This window comes from Penicillium waksmanii, assembly GCF_028829765.1.
Source record: "Penicillium waksmanii strain IBT 27052 chromosome Unknown utg000010l:1.0-3698451.0:1.0-3701458.0, whole genome shotgun sequence".
Taxonomy (NCBI): Eukaryota; Fungi; Ascomycota; class Eurotiomycetes; order Eurotiales; family Aspergillaceae; genus Penicillium; species Penicillium waksmanii.
In genome coordinates, this window is record NW_026643256.1 from 3562710 (window position 1) to 3578002 (window position 15293).

A 15293-nucleotide genomic window follows, 5' to 3' on the forward strand; every position below is an offset into this window, starting at 1 on the left:
TGGTAACGTGAAGAGCACTTCAAGAGGTTCAACCTTCAAGTTCAAGTTGGTTTATATCAAACCATGTTACAGACAGTGAACACAATCAAGTCAGAGTATCTGGAATCAACTCCCTTTCTTTCAACTGCATGCTTCCTCTTCTTCCAGCGTGGACTCGGACTCGGAGGGTCACTGTTATCCATCTATACCCCCAATTAGTCCACGAGTGTTGCCTCGCATTTTTAAACTCCCCCCCCATCTCTCCCCCCCAGTCACCCACCACTACATCCCTCACGTGAGTATTAGAAAATGTCATCAAGGGAAATTATCTCTACAAGAAGACTCAGATCCTCGCCATCCAATGATCAAGGAAAGAAACAACCGTCAACAACCCTGGCATGGAACGGACGGCGCACCAACTGATTTGAACCAGCACTCCGAACCCCAGCTAACAGCAAGGCACTGGCCCCTCAAATATGGCAGGATCCAAGCAGAGGGACAGAAGCGAAGACAATGGCTGAAAGACGCCAACGAGCCAAACTGCTACATCCGAAGATCCACATTGACCATCAAGGACCTACGAACTGACTACAAGCTGCCGTGCACGCCTTACCCTTGCAGTCTCGAAAGTGTTCTTACACTTCATTGGATCGAACTTGGACCTCCAGAAACGTCTCGCTCGCCCGTTAAAGAGAATAACTTTCGGTCCTTCCATATCATGCACCATGACTTTACCTGGATTGGACATACCGGCCCCGACATGATAACCCTTGATCAAATCGAGAGAAACGAAGACTATGGCGCGCCGTATATCTCGCAGATCACCAAAGCGCTCTACGAAAGCCACTTCGATCTCGATGGGCTAAGGTATGTCTTTGTGACTAATGTCAAGAATAAGGAGACCCTCCAATTCATCAAACGCCAACTCTACAATGAAGCCAACACCGGTCTGACATGGCCGAATGACATCGCGCAACCCTGGGACATTGGCACATCGGAATATGACGCGTTGTTGGGTACCAGACTTGGGAAGACAGTCGCTTATTTCCTCTTGGGGGCGTTTGGTAGAGGCACTCGACGAATCCAGCGTATCGCTACATGGCCAGCACGGGTTGGGGGGGTTTGCAAACTTACGCTTTGACATCGAGGTCGTTCGGTGACCAGATACATCTGTGGGTCAAGTGTTGGAGAACGGGCAGCGATGGAATTCCTGCTCATGAATCATGGATTCCAAGGTTGTCCATGTCGCGAGAAAGCATTTCAGGTGGGGTGACACCTCGTCAAACAGGAAGGACTAGCGGATCACTGTATGAATAGAATATGATACGATGGAATGTCTGAGTGAAAAGTGATTTGGGAACAGAATGTGCGATGAAATAAGAATTCGGAGTTCTCTATCATTCATCTATCTATATCCAATGCCGTGTCCGAGTATTCCTCGTAATCTCACAACCTCATGACCCATAATAGAAAAATCGTAAAAAATCGCTTGCAATCATAGATATACTTTTGTTTTCCAGATTATAGCTCTGGTCGTGTCAATCAATCAACGTACTTGGGCAGAGTCTTCAGAATGCCATCCCGGGAGATTTCCTCTAGCGCAATGGTGATCTGCTGCATGAAGCGCTTATCGCTGCGAAGATCATTACCGAACAGGTTCTTGATGCTGAGGAGCTCAGCAGGGTTTGTGCCTCCGGCATGGGCCTTGGCCTGGAGCTCCTCGGCCATGGGATCTTCAAGCTTGAAGCTATTTCCGTTGTCGTCAACTCCCTTGATATAATGGAACCAAGCGGCCGCGACGAAGCACAGACGGCGGAAGGGGCCAGTGACCCAGATTGCCTCGGCAATGGAGGGCATGATAAACTGTGGGATCTTGCCGGAGGCGTTCAGGCAGACGCGGGGGGAGCTGATCCATGATGGTAGGGTTAGAGAACCGCTCCATCAAAGTCTGGCAATACTCGTCGATGTCGACGCCCGGGATATCGGGCAGGTTAGGCTTCGACTCCTCTTGCATCATCTGCCAAACAAATTTGCGGAATACCGGGTGCTGCATAACCTCGTGGACGTACTTGAAGCCCGCCAACTGACCGGGATATCCGATGGCAGAGTGGCTGCCGTTCAGCAGACGCAGCTTGTGCTTTTCGAACTGTTCAACGTCGTGAACATTGTTCACAACCTGAACACCAACTTTCTCGAAAGGTGGGCGGCCATCGCAGAACCGGTCCTCGATCACCCACTGCATAAATGGTTCGGTAACGACAGGCCATGAGTCCTCAATACCAAAGTTATCTGCGAGGGCGGTCTTGTCTGCGGGCGCGGTCTGAGGTGTGATGCGGTCAACCATGGCGTTAGGGAAGTGGCCTTGCTCGGAGATCCACTTAGCAAGCTCCGGGCTTCGCAGGCGGGCGAAAGACTCGAGCATGTGGCGGGTGATGGAACCATTCTTCTGCATATTATCACAGGACATAACGGTGAAGGGCTTGAGACCCTGTTGGTGGCGGCGGGCGAGGGCAGCGTAGAGGAAACCAAAGGTGGTACGCGGGCTCTTCTCGTTGGCTGGGTCGAGGTCGAATTGGATGTCGGGGTGTTCACTTTGCAGCTGGTGGGTGTTTTCATTATAGTAGTAGCCGCTCTCGGTGATGGTGAGCGAGACGATGTGGGTATCAGGGTGCGCCATCTTGGCGATAACAGCTTCGCGATCATCCGGAGCGAAGAGGAAAGAATTAATGCTGCCGACAATGTTGGCGAAGCTCCCATCAGCTGAGCGCTCGATGACAGTGTAAAGGCCGTCCTGTGCTCGCAGAACATCGCGCATTGCGACGTCGAAGGGCTGCAGGCCGACACCACAGATAGCATAATCATTCACGCCATGATTTTGCATGAGCTTATCAATATAGACGGCCAAATGAGCTCGGTGGAAGCCGCCGACACCAATGTGGACGATCCCCTCCTTGACGGCGCCACCGCGTGCATAGGTCGGGACCTTGACTTGGGATTCACCGGCGGTGGCGATCTGTGAGAGGTTCTTTGAGTTGAGTTTGAGGGGTGCCATGGTCAATTGGAGGAATGGGATGAGGAAGAATAGAGAAAAGTGTAAAGAGAGTGTGAGATGAGAAGTTGAAAAGCAACGCCAGCGCTGGGTCACCGCCAGTTTAATGGAAGATCGGAAAATATGCTGGGCGAAGCTGGATTACATCACGCGGTGCCGATGCAAGCGAATCCGGACTTGAGTGGAGCCGGGGCACTCTCACCCTGGGGCAAGTGGATCCAAAATATTGTGGAATATTCTTAGCACAGGGGCAAATTGGAGCAATTCGAGCCCGAGCTCCCCCTTGGTTTCGCCTGCGCTGATTGTGCTCGGGCCCAGTTTCCCTGCTTGCGTCAGTCCTCTTTGCCTCCTCAACCCAAATAACAGGTTCCGCAATGCAAAGGCAGGTCAGGGCCGAGCCGGAAATCTCTGCAGGATCCATTGTCAATTTGGTTGAGGCAGGAGTCCCGAGAGTTTCGTTTTGTTTTGGGTTTCCACATGGAATTGGAATCAAGATGGTTCTGTTGTAGGGAGTAGGAAGTACAGTAGTTGAGGTTGTTGTGCCTCAGGCAGAAACACACCAAAGCATCATTTCCCACCGCCCGGCAGAACCAGATCACCTGATTCAGCTTACTCATCTATATGCCAAGGAATGCATTTACTCTACGGTACATTGCTAGTTCATAACTTGACTTTTCCATGAACTCATACTTGTTCCTCCTCCTCCTTCCTTTTTTTTTTACAAAATTCCCAAATTTTAGACACCATGGATGTTTATATTGGCTAGCATGGCTAACTTTGCACATAAATGGAAGCTTTCGAACATAACTCCTACTTCTTTGAGCGCTCAACAGTATCTAGGTACACACTGCCTAGTCGGTGACCGTAGGAAATTATCCGCCATGTACTCCAGTCCAATGCCACGCCGTGGTTACTCTCCCTACTGCTATTCAAGCAAATGGACAGCCAAAGCAGCAAGTGATGGTTGGAGTAATCAAAACCTCACTTAGAGGCATAGTGGCACTAGGCGCGGTGCTGTATAGGTCAAGGTGCCTATTATTGTCTGCCCCGTGTGCGGAAGGTTCGGCAAGGCCTCTTAGAACGCAGCCAAGCGAAGGCGAGGGTGAAATCAAGTTACCAGCCATTGCCGAGAACTTCGTCCCCGCTTCCCAATAATGACCGCTCCAGTCTATTGGTACAGTGGTTGTAGTCGTTATTATTGCCATCGGTGTGTTTTCATAACCAGTTATCGCAATTGTTGCAATTACTTCTGGGGGTCGAAGACCAGTTTTATCCGCAACTTGGGAAGTAGCTGCTGCTCTTGGTTGTATAAGGTATGGCTTCACTGGTGTAGGCCGAGGTTGAGGAATTGCCACTGTGGCGGAGGCAGTCAGAAACACCGAAAAAACTGCAATCTTGATCTTCATAGCGCAGTAATAGTAAACATGTTATTTCTAACTATTGACCGACCTGAAATTCGTAGATGCCGCGTGGAGTGAGTGACCTTTCGTTCTATAGGGATAGCTATATAGAAAACCTTGAAAAGAACCTCTGCTATTGATACTAGAGCACATCCATGAACATAAAATGAAAAGTGAGTCATTTTCAAGGCAGTTACTGTGCTTGGATATCCCCTTTAGACCATTGGATTCAACGATTCCCTTGTTGAAGTTTCTGCATCACCTAGCTGGAATGGTTGCATAGAGAGCGACGGGACTGCCAGTTCCAGTTATAAATATCAGCAAAACATACCCAGTCAACCTCATTCCCTAAGGAAGAGTATCCCAGGATACTGAGAGAATTTAGATCTCGACCAAACCCCCGGGTAAAGCCATAAGACATCCGTGGTCGAATTCTATAAGCTATCATATATGTCATGGAATCCCTTGCAACCGTATATGCTCTCTAAGGAGAGAAGCGAGATATTTGGAAGCCCGAGATATTATCTCAAATCTACCGGAATATTTATAAAATTGAAATCAGTCTGTTTATAGAACAGATGATTCAATGTCCCTGATGAATATTACTCGCTCTTGCATGAACTAGACGTCTCCTGTCCAAGAGTAATGTCACCAGTCAGAGTGGGTCTGGATCCACCACATCAGAGGAAAGATTATCGTAATAGGAGACATTTAGATGAATACAAACGCCGAAGAAGATAGTACGAATGCAATTTGGTTTTCGGATAGTAACAAAGTAGTGGATAAACACTCCCACACTTTCATGCGGCTGCTTCAGAATCGTCCGAGGATAGATGATCTACATCGAAAGATTGACACAAAAATATCTAGAAAGCCATCAATGAATAGACAGCATCTAATTCATGTGAATCGACGAGACTCGGATCATCTTTATCATTACTAGATTGGGGTAAAGTAGCGATATCAGAAGCAGGCCATCATCTATACTACTAGCTATCTTCCATCGCCCAGTATCAGCGGGGTGGAACAGATCTTATGGTAATTACAGGATATTCTGAAGATGGGAGATCATCTTCGCTCCACATCAACTGCCATAAACCGCCTTCATGAAGTCGACGAGCATAGAATATCCCGTAATTGAACTCAGCATATAGGCCATATAGCCACCATACCTTAGTTCGCATGCTGGATAACTCAGTACTCATGGAGAACCCCACCGGACTCACAGTCTCTGTAGAGTCATACAAAGCCAGCCAAACATCACCAGGTACCGTCGCCTCACTTGAAAAGACTAACTTAGAATTGACGGTATACTGGCTACTTGTATCGGGCGAAACCTGCCATAGATCTGGTAATCTAGTTTGGCCACTAGGAATATTGATTGTTTAATATGTGTCGCTGTTAGCTTATCATAACAAGGTGTCTTTCGAATAGTACATCTCTTACCAATGAATGGCGTCAGGTTTGACGAATTTGACAGACTTTGGTTACCAAATACAGCCTGACCTATGTCATCATCGACTTAATAAGTGATATATGTTGGTATCAGTGAGTCTTATAGTACCATCTGCAGCCAAGACGCGAAGCCCTTGGATTTCCTCTCCATAGGCGTATAGTCCAAAGGGCTCAAGAAGAGAATGGCCCACATCATTCACGAGTTTCACATTTTTATATGAAAGCACTGGAAGGACGAGGGTGAAAATATAACTGGCCATATTGAAATTCATTGTGATAAAGAAAGTGTCAGAGATAATACTACAATGGCGCCAAATTTTGATGTACCAAAGTCAAAAAAGTTCAAATACTGCAACCACATCACTAGAAGATTAAGAGATCTTAAATATGCATCGAGGACTCGCTTTTAGTTTGATTGCTCCATTGATTAAAGAGTAGCTCGGAATGCTGCGGAATGAGGTTATCCTGCACGACGGGATATGCCTGCTGGGGCTTCCCTGCTTATTTACCGAGGAGCTTATGACGAACGAGCACAGATCGTAACCCGCCGCCCCGTATTAAACCTAACCATGAGACAACCCAGGGCTTAGGCAAGGACCACCCTATATCTTAACATTTCTTTCAAGTCGCCCCAATATTGATCGTATTTTTTGAAGTGTGATTTCCCATAACGTAAACCCTGCTGGCCCAACTGAAAATCAACCGACAGTCCGGCTCATAGGTCTACGGTCGGTTTGAAAATTTGTTTCAAATTCTCTGGCAACACTAAACAGTTTGCCAGCCTATAGGTTATTTTGCAGGTAGCAGATGGAACTTGAACCCATGACGTGTGATCCATAGCCAAAAGGAGAGAGAAAACAAAAGTTCCGATTACATTTGGGCCTCAATTGTTTAAAAAAAACATGTGATTACCATATGAAGATCTTATAACTCGAGGAAATAGGACAATCAAAAATTCATCCCTGGAACCTGAAGTACTAACTAGTATATCATACCTAAATTACAGCATCGGGGAATATTTCTAATTCCAGGTGGGACAAGATCCGGCATGCTCGAGAAATCTAAATATGTTTCAGGCGATTGAATACAGTGTACACCATTGACTGTTTATTTGATCTGAAGCAAACCAAGAAATAAATAGATAGCTTCATTCTGCGTGAACGAAGGTTGAAAGTTCTCTTCCGATCTTCAAGTTGTCACGGTATCTACGCCATCGATTGCAACGATTGAAAATCGACTATCATCCGTCTGGCCATGTCTAATAAAGGCTTCATGAGATTTTTAATTTGTCTATTTCTTCTGTGTATCGTATCTGGCCAAGAAAGCGGGCTCCCTCGATGCGAAAATCAGGGATTGGCCCCAGGATTTCCATTTCAGCACTGTGGATATGACTTTGAACACGCATGTCCTGGAAACTCACCCCATACCCGCACAAGCTGGTGCCAATGCGATATCTGCACGGATACGGAGACATTTTTCCCATTCACTGGCGTTACACGCAAATATCACCTTGCTATTAATGCAACGCGTGGACCAGGACCAGATGGATATGTGCCGGAAAACCTAAATAATTCGCGAGAAAATATAACAGTGAATGGCCAAGTTCCTGGACCGACAATTTTCGCGGACTGGGGAGATGAGGTAATAAACGAGGTGCAAAACAATCTCATAAAGGACCCCATCGGCTTTCATGAAGCATCAGGAGTTTCTATTCATTGGCACGGCATCAATCAACTCTATACAAATGAAGATGATGGTGTTCCATCGTTGACGCAGTGCCCTATACCCCCTGGAGCGATTTTCACATATCGATGGAAAGCTACTCAGTATGGAACCGCCTGGTATCACTCACATATTGAAACGCAAGCCTGGAATGGTGCTTTTGGTGGGATCGTCATAAATGGACCGGCTAGCGCTGACTATGATGAAGATAGAGGGGTCCTATTCTTGAATGATTGGTCACATCAGACCACTGAGGAGTATTATGCACTTATAGCGACATCCGGCCTAGAAACCATGGCAAATGGGCTGATAAATGGAACAAATATTTGGGATAACACACAAATAGTTCCTGCAAATGTGCGTTTACAAGTCGATGCGTCTCCGATTGGCGGATATAGATTTAATATGACCGTCGAGCACGATAAGAAGTATCGCATACGACTCGTTAATGGTGCCATTGACTCTAATTTTGAAATGCATATCGAGGGCCACAACTTTACTGTTATCGCTGCCGACCTGGTGCCAATAGTACCATACCATGTCTCATCTATCCATATTATGATGGGTAAGTCTATTCTTGATTTCAAGATGTCTAAGTATTGAAGCTAAATTCCCGAAAGGACAGCGTTACGACATTATTCTACACGCAGATTCGAACGATCCAGGTCCATTTTGGATTATTGCCAAAACAGTTTCGGATTGTGGTGATATCTTTAATCGAGATCATGTTCAAGGAATCTTGTATTACGGAGAAAGAAACGATGAACAGCCAAAGGATCTTAATGATCACATTTACAACCACAATTGTGTGGATGAAAAGATGGATAGTCTTACTCCATATATGCCCAAAAAAGTTCCTTGGCCAATCGCATGGGCCGATATCAGCAACTCAACTCAACTTAGCAAAGCCCCGGTTGGAAAGTATTTTGACTCCCGGGTATTCGATGCCAATGTTACCGGTCGAGAAACCGACTCATACATGAAATGGACGCTCAACAACCAATCCATGCATGTGCACTGGGAACATCCTACATTGCTAGATGTCATACATAATAATCTCACGAATTTGAGTAAAGCATATAACGCAGTGGTATTGCCCAGAAGGGGTATCTGGTTCTATCTGTTGATTACGAACAATCAGGCTAAGTCTACTCCGGAGGGAAGACCTATACCAGCAGCCGCACACCCCATGCATTTGCATGGCCATGACTTCTATGTATTATCACAGAGCACTGATCAGTGGGATGGAACGGTCAAAACACAAAATCCTATACGCCGAGACACAGCCATGCTAGATGTGGCAAAAGGCCATATCCTCCTTGCGTGGAAGATAGATAACCCAGGTGTCTGGCTGCTTCATTGTCATATCGGGTGGCATACTGCAATGGGCTTCGATCTCCAATTCATAGAGCTACCAGATGAGATTCCTGGTTTGACAAACTGGACAGCTTTGTCGGAAAATTGCCAAGCGTGGGAAAGTTCCGATGCCGTCAGACAGGAAGGTTATGACTCGGGTGTTTAGGTATTTCTATCGGAACGGTTGATGAGCAGAAAGAAACACGGGCGCCAAGGCTCAGCCGTGGTTGATTTTAATGACCCTCCTCGAAGGTCGGAGAATGGAATTTCCATATATTTAAGGGGAACCATGTTCAATAAACTCCTAGTATCTATTCAGATCATGCAGTTTCGCTATCAGGAATTTTCAAATTCTGCTCTTCGCAAAAGAGATTGCCATACTGGTCGTTCAATTTCTCTTTACTACGCCAGGATTCAACAGGAATGACAACACTAAGTTAACAATCGCACCAGTAATTCATGACCGGATTTAAGTCGGCAATAGCGCCTCGATGCCTGAGACGATCTGCAGATGATCATAGTCTGCCTGATCCTTCGATCCTTTGACTCCAATTTAGTGGGGCAGCAGCAGCCTTTATTACAAAGCACGGAGTTAGCAGACTAAATAACCTTCCGTTGTTTGTGCTAGACAAGAAGGATATGTTGGGTCTATACCTTTGATGAGCCCCCTTTCTCCAAATCCTTATCACCTTGGATTGACATGATGACCTCTCAAAAAATCCTAGTCATCGGTGCTGGGGAGTTGGGCTTCCAAGTGCTGCGTGCTCTGGTTGCGCATCCTCGCCGCCCCGCCACAGTCGCAGTTTTGATGCGCCCTGGCAGCATCGACTCTTCCAGTCCGTCCAAACAAAAGCAAAAGAAAGCGCTCCAGCAGCTGGGCATAGATCTCGTCCCTGGGGATATTGTTGAAGATTCTGAGCGAAGACTAGCTTCGATATTTGCAAACTATGACACCGTGATTGGATGCACGGGTTTTGTCTCAGGCACCGGCGTCCAACTCAAGATCACCCGTGCTGCCCTCGATGCTGAAATACCACGATTTATCCCCTGGCAGTTTGGGGTGGACTACGATGCTATTGGACGAGGATCCCCTCAAGATCTCTTCGACGAGCAACTTGATGTGCGTGATCTTTTGCGGTCGCAGACCAAGACTCAATGGGCGATTATTTCCACGGGCATGTTCACGAGTTTTCTTTTTGAGCCCTCCTTTGGGGTAGTCGATCTGGAGAACGACCGTGTCAACGCACTGGGAAGCTTGGAAAATCAAGTCACTATCACTACCGCGCAAGATATTGGACTGATAACGGCGGAAATTGTGTTGGGAGATGAGGATTTATTCAATAATCGCCCTATCTTCATCGGAGGGGATACTATCAGTTATGAAGGGCTGGCTCAGCTAGTCGAAAGAGTGACTGGCAATCCCATTACCAGGAATGTGTTGACGATGGAGAAAATGCAGGATGCATTAGCGTCTGACCCTCACAATGGACTGCTCAAATACCAGGCGGTCTTTGGGCAGGGCCACGGCGTGGCGTGGGAGTTGGCAGGTACATGGAACCAGCAACGGGGAATACAAGCTGAGACGGCGGAGGAGTGGGCTAGGAAGAACTGGGCGCGGGCGAATTTTTGATATTTGAATTTCGCCGACGACCTTGACGTTATGTTTCCCTACATATAATCAAGAAAAAAATGTTACGAGGAACTGTGATGGATCTAGAAGACAGAGGAGAAGCTGGCTATAAGCCTGTAGCTTAGTTAAACTAGTAGGCCCACATGTCGGCATTCGACAGCAACGCCGATGTGGAGCAAGTCTGCCCTTTTCTATTATTTTCGTACCAGAACCCTGGAAGTTATTTGTGATCGGGATCACCGATTGTTTTATGCCCACCGGATCCTTTCTCTTGTCCCATGGCCGTTCACATCAACCATGCACAGTTTCCGGAGGATGTCCCAGTCATTCGTGCGTTGTTCTCGGGCTACGCGGCATCGCTAGGGATTGATCTGACATTCCAATCCTTTGAAGAGGAGCTCGACTCGATACCCGGCAAATACGCCACCACTGACGGAGGCGCCCTTCTCATCGCACGTACTTCAGATCCAATGAATGCCCATGACGACGCCACTTCCAATGTCATCAAATTAGGCTTGCCTGGTTCTAACGCGACTCCGCCCGTGACTATCGGCTGCGTCGCACTCCGTCGTAGCTCGGACGGTTGGTGTGAAATGAAGCGCCTCTATGTTCTCCCTGAAGCACGCGGTCTTCAACTTGGTGATAAGCTAGTGGAGGCCATTATCGATCAAGCGAAATCCCTGGGGTACCGAGGAATTCGCCTAGACACTTTGCCCGATATGCTTGCGGCGCGACGGTTGTATCGGAAGCATGGATTTGTTGAGACAACCCCCTACTATGATACACCTTTGAAGGGAACTATATTTCTGGCATGCGATTTTACGAGGGAATTGTAATCTCAACTCAGTTCAGTCTACTTTACAATGGATTGATGTGTCGATTCCTCAGATGTCTTATGTTTTTCCTTCACGCCTGCATAATGAGGTGTCAACATGACTCATCGAAGTCCCGTGAATAAGCGGGTTTGCGGTTGTTTCTTTTTGTCTTTGAGTTTTTTGCACTTGAACGATTCGGTTGATTTGCTTCTTTGTGTGATTGGAACCCGAGTGTCTTGACAGTTTCAGAGCTACAGAGCTAATCAGCTACCATCAACCCTTGAACTGCCATTCCACTTCACTGTCTGGCTATTTCATCCCTTTCCTTTCTAGCCCCACCCCACACTCCCCACTATCATCAGCATCAGCGTGAGTGTCATCGTCACACGGTCACACGATGGCGAACTGGAGTCCTAATTGTACGTGCTTTTCCCGATCCTTCATGTGGCCTCTTTCGATGCCATCATTTCGATTGACTCAATTCCTGATACCCTTTTCTGCAGCTTGGACTACAAAACCCATCACGCAGGATGTGGTCTACGAGGATGCACAAGGTGTAAAAGATGCACTGGACAAGCTCCATAAGCTCCCGCCGCTTGTTACCACCCAAGAGGTATTTCCCCACCGATTCGTTTATTGATGATGAGATCTTATGGCTAAATTGAACTTAGATCAATAACCTCAAGAACAGCCTGAGAAATGTAGCCTTGGGGAAGGCGTTCGTTCTCCAAGGAGGTATCTCGTTCCAATCACTTCCTATCAATGACTTCTCATCTAATTAATTTCTTAGGCGACTGTGCCGAACTATTCGACTACTGCAATCAAGATATGATCGAAGCCAAAGTCAAGCTTTTGCTGCAAATGAGTTTGATTCTTATCTGGGGTAGGAAAATGAATCCCGTCTCCCTCAAACAATTCAATATACTCACGTTCTACTCAGGAGCCAACAAACCTGTCATTCGAATCGCCCGTATTGCAGGCCAATTTGCCAAGTAAAATTCATCTAGCTGCTCCCAATCGCGTATACCTTTGCTGATCATTGTACCTGAGACCGCGATCCAGCCCCACAGAAGTCATCGGCGGGGTCGAGATGCCCTCATTCCGTGGCGACAATATCAATGGGTTTGCTGCCGATGCGGAATCCCGGCGTCCAGATCCGTCGCGTCTGGTATCAGCGTACTTTCACTCTGCGGCGACCTTGAATTACCTGCGCGCATCTCTTTCTTCGGGTCTTGCAGACCTTCACTCTCCTCTCGACTGGGGTCTCGGCCATGTTATCACACCCGCAATCAGGGAGCAATATGCCCAGATTGTCAAAGCAGTCAAGGATGCGCTAAAATTCATGAAGACTGTCGGCATTGACAAAGATCGAGGCGTGGAGACCGCTGATATCTACACCAGCCACGAGGGACTGTCCTTGGAATACGAGCAGAGTCTGACACGATTGCTTCGGCACCCAGCTCACGCCAGCACAGAAACAACGGGGGAGATGGGAAGCGGTTTCTACGCTACCTCTGGCCACTTCATCTGGATTGGTGACCGCACGCGACAGCTCGATGGTGCCCATGTGGAGTTCTTCCGTGGAATTGCCAACCCAATCGGCATCAAGGTTGGACCTAGTATGCAGGGCGATGAGCTAGTCCGCTTACTTGACGTGGTAAACCCAGCCAAGGAAATCGGCAAAGTGACTCTCATATCACGATACGGCGCGAAGAAAATTGCCAATTTCCTTCCAGGCCACATTGCTGCCGTCCAGGCGTCTGGCCATATTCCTGTCTGGCAATGCGACCCGATGCATGGCAACACACAAGCGACTCCCTCCGGCGTCAAAACTCGTCACTTTACGGATATCCTCGAGGAACTGCGACAGGCTTTGGAGATTCATCGGGCGGCCGGGTCATTCTTAGGTGGTATGCATCTCGAATTAACTGGCGAAGCAGTAACCGAGTGCGTGGGTGGTGCGGCTGGGCTTACCGAGGATGGGCTCGGGGAGCGGTACACAACATTCTGTGACCCTCGTCTCAATGAAAAGCAAGCTCTTGAATTGGCCTTCCTTGTTGCAGGTTTCTACCGCCAAGAGTCAGAAGAATAGCCATCAGAACCTCTCGATGAACACCCAAGGGCTACTCAAAATTTCTGTTTTCCGCGAGTCAAGATACTAGTATCTTAGATAGTTCCAAAAAATTACATCGAAGTGACTGAAGTCGTATTATTCTTGATCTCAGCGTGTTCCAATAGGTACTCGAAACGCAGGTAAATTGAACTGTGCAGATTGAAAGAGCATTGGCAATACAACGCGAGTTAGGTTAGAGCTCGATATAAGCGGGACAAGCCTCAATTCCATTTTACCACGCGATAGAATAACCTGACAAGAACCAGATAGACCTGACCAGGATGCCAAAATCCATTCGATTGATCACAGTTCCATGTGTTTACTGACTTGTAGTCCCCCGTTGTATGTGTTCACACCATAGCCCCCCCCCCCCCAACCCTGAGTAGAGTGCTACTCCTAATACCCGGGTTACAGCAGAGCAGGTGTCGAAATAAAACGAGACCTGAACCCACTTCCGGAACTTTATTGTTCCGCGATTTCGACACCCGTTGGGGCGAATTCTAGCATTTTAGTGGTTAAATCCAGTGATCTTCAATAGTTGCTAAATACTGTGACTACTCTATACTGTACTTAGCTTTTGTACATTGTGAAAACTGTCAAAATTATATGGTATTTATAGACCTGTGCCTGTTCTAGGAATTGCCACGAGTTTCCTTGCTCGCCTGAAAATTGTGGTCGGTCCTGCGAAGGTCCCGTTTCCCAGATTCTTCGTATCGTAGGATATGGTTCGCCATGGGGACCATCCAGCTACCTTCCGTTTGTGATCATTTATTGAAAGGACTTATTGCAAGATGTTATTTTACCATGGTTTGATATCATCACTAGACTCACCTTGAAGTGTTGCTCAAGAATCTTGGATATAAAAAGACTACATCACTATATAGACAACAAATATAACAGATTTAAGCCACTTCTTAGGTCAAGCACCTGTGAGGCGACTCTCGAATGACTGAAGAGTAATTATTTCGTATGGTAGATAGCCCAGTCAACCTTCTGCTTCTTGATGTTAACCTTGCACTGGAAGGTTCCCTTAACTCCCATTCTTTTTCCATCACCCTAATGCTTCGCAGCGTACCGAATAACATCAACGGCATCCTGAGCCCCGACATACTCGTCGGCATTTCCCTTACGACCTTTACCCGTGATGCCGAATTCACATGTTCCGTAATGAAGAATTCCGTACTGTACCTCGATACGCTTGATCCAATGTCCACCAGTCCCTTCGATATACACGGGCCGACCCTCGGCCCGTGTATTAGTATGAAATCTAGCCTTATAGAATTAGCATTGTTGGTTGGGTCCCTGTAAATCTAAAAGTTTGCCAGAAGGGCCTAAGGTCTCTTGGTTCTATAATACTTACCTTCTTATAGAGTTAAGAGAACCGACATTGGTCAAAAGACCATGATGGCTATTGATGCATATTGAGACAAAGTGGTATATGCTACGAATAGACGCTGGGTTCTCCGGACGGAGCCCTCTGTCCAGAATAACACTTATGGCTCTGATGAAAAAAGCCTCACCAAGAAAAAGATTCAGCCTTCTATAAATTGTTCTCCGTACTTATGACGCTAAGACATTGCTATATTTGCAACCAAAGTACTCCGTAAAGCTGCCAGGACTAAGCTTATCAGGAGGACAGAAGCCGATAGCTCTGAGATTTTTGACAAGTAGAATCATTATATTTACAGATCATACGTATGGTAAACAGTAGTAAAGCACCGATAATTCTCTCATAACCCCAAGAAACTCATTTTAACTATTGATGTGGCTTGAA

General features: G+C 47.0%; 6 protein-coding genes across 6 annotated transcripts; 5 read left to right on the forward strand and 1 right to left on the reverse strand.

Annotated features, from left to right (window-relative positions):
• Window positions 1–340: 340 nt before the first annotated feature.
• N7481_013299 (uncharacterized protein) lies at window positions 341–1120 on the forward strand (the record flags this gene model as incomplete). The annotated part of the gene is made up of 1 exon (XM_057272518.1): window positions 341–1120. The coding sequence occupies one exon, from the start codon at window positions 341–343 to the stop codon at window positions 1118–1120; it is 780 nt and encodes a 259-aa protein (XP_057116706.1).
• Window positions 1121–1521: 401 nt separating this feature from the next.
• Window positions 1522–3031, reverse strand: N7481_013300 (mannitol dehydrogenase family protein; the record flags this gene model as incomplete). The annotated part of the gene is made up of 2 exons (XM_057272519.1): window positions 1522–1885; window positions 1914–3031. The coding sequence occupies 2 exons, from the start codon at window positions 3029–3031 to the stop codon at window positions 1522–1524; spliced, it is 1482 nt and encodes a 493-aa protein (XP_057116707.1).
• A 4229-nt stretch (window positions 3032–7260) lies between these two features.
• On the forward strand, window positions 7261–9127 carry N7481_013301 (CAZyme family AA1; the record flags this gene model as incomplete). The annotated part of the gene is made up of 2 exons (XM_057272520.1): window positions 7261–8170; window positions 8226–9127. Coding segments are annotated over 2 exons (1812 nt in total), but the record flags the coding sequence as incomplete, so codon positions are not given.
• Window positions 9128–9664: 537 nt separating this feature from the next.
• N7481_013302 (aromatic alcohol reductase) lies at window positions 9665–10591 on the forward strand (the record flags this gene model as incomplete). Its single annotated transcript, XM_057272521.1, has 1 exon — window positions 9665–10591. One exon carries the CDS (start codon window positions 9665–9667, stop codon window positions 10589–10591), a length of 927 nt encoding a protein of 308 aa, XP_057116709.1.
• Window positions 10592–10869: 278 nt separating this feature from the next.
• Window positions 10870–11427, forward strand: N7481_013303 (GNAT family N-acetyltransferase; the record flags this gene model as incomplete). Its single annotated transcript, XM_057272522.1, has 1 exon — window positions 10870–11427. One exon carries the CDS (start codon window positions 10870–10872, stop codon window positions 11425–11427), a length of 558 nt encoding a protein of 185 aa, XP_057116710.1.
• A 376-nt stretch (window positions 11428–11803) lies between these two features.
• Window positions 11804–13498, forward strand: N7481_013304 (3-deoxy-7-phosphoheptulonate synthase class II; the record flags this gene model as incomplete). The annotated part of the gene is made up of 5 exons (XM_057272523.1): window positions 11804–11825; window positions 11910–12019; window positions 12078–12141; window positions 12197–12398; window positions 12457–13498. 5 exons carry the CDS (start codon window positions 11804–11806, stop codon window positions 13496–13498), a joined length of 1440 nt encoding a protein of 479 aa, XP_057116711.1.
• Window positions 13499–15293: the final 1795 nt, after the last annotated feature.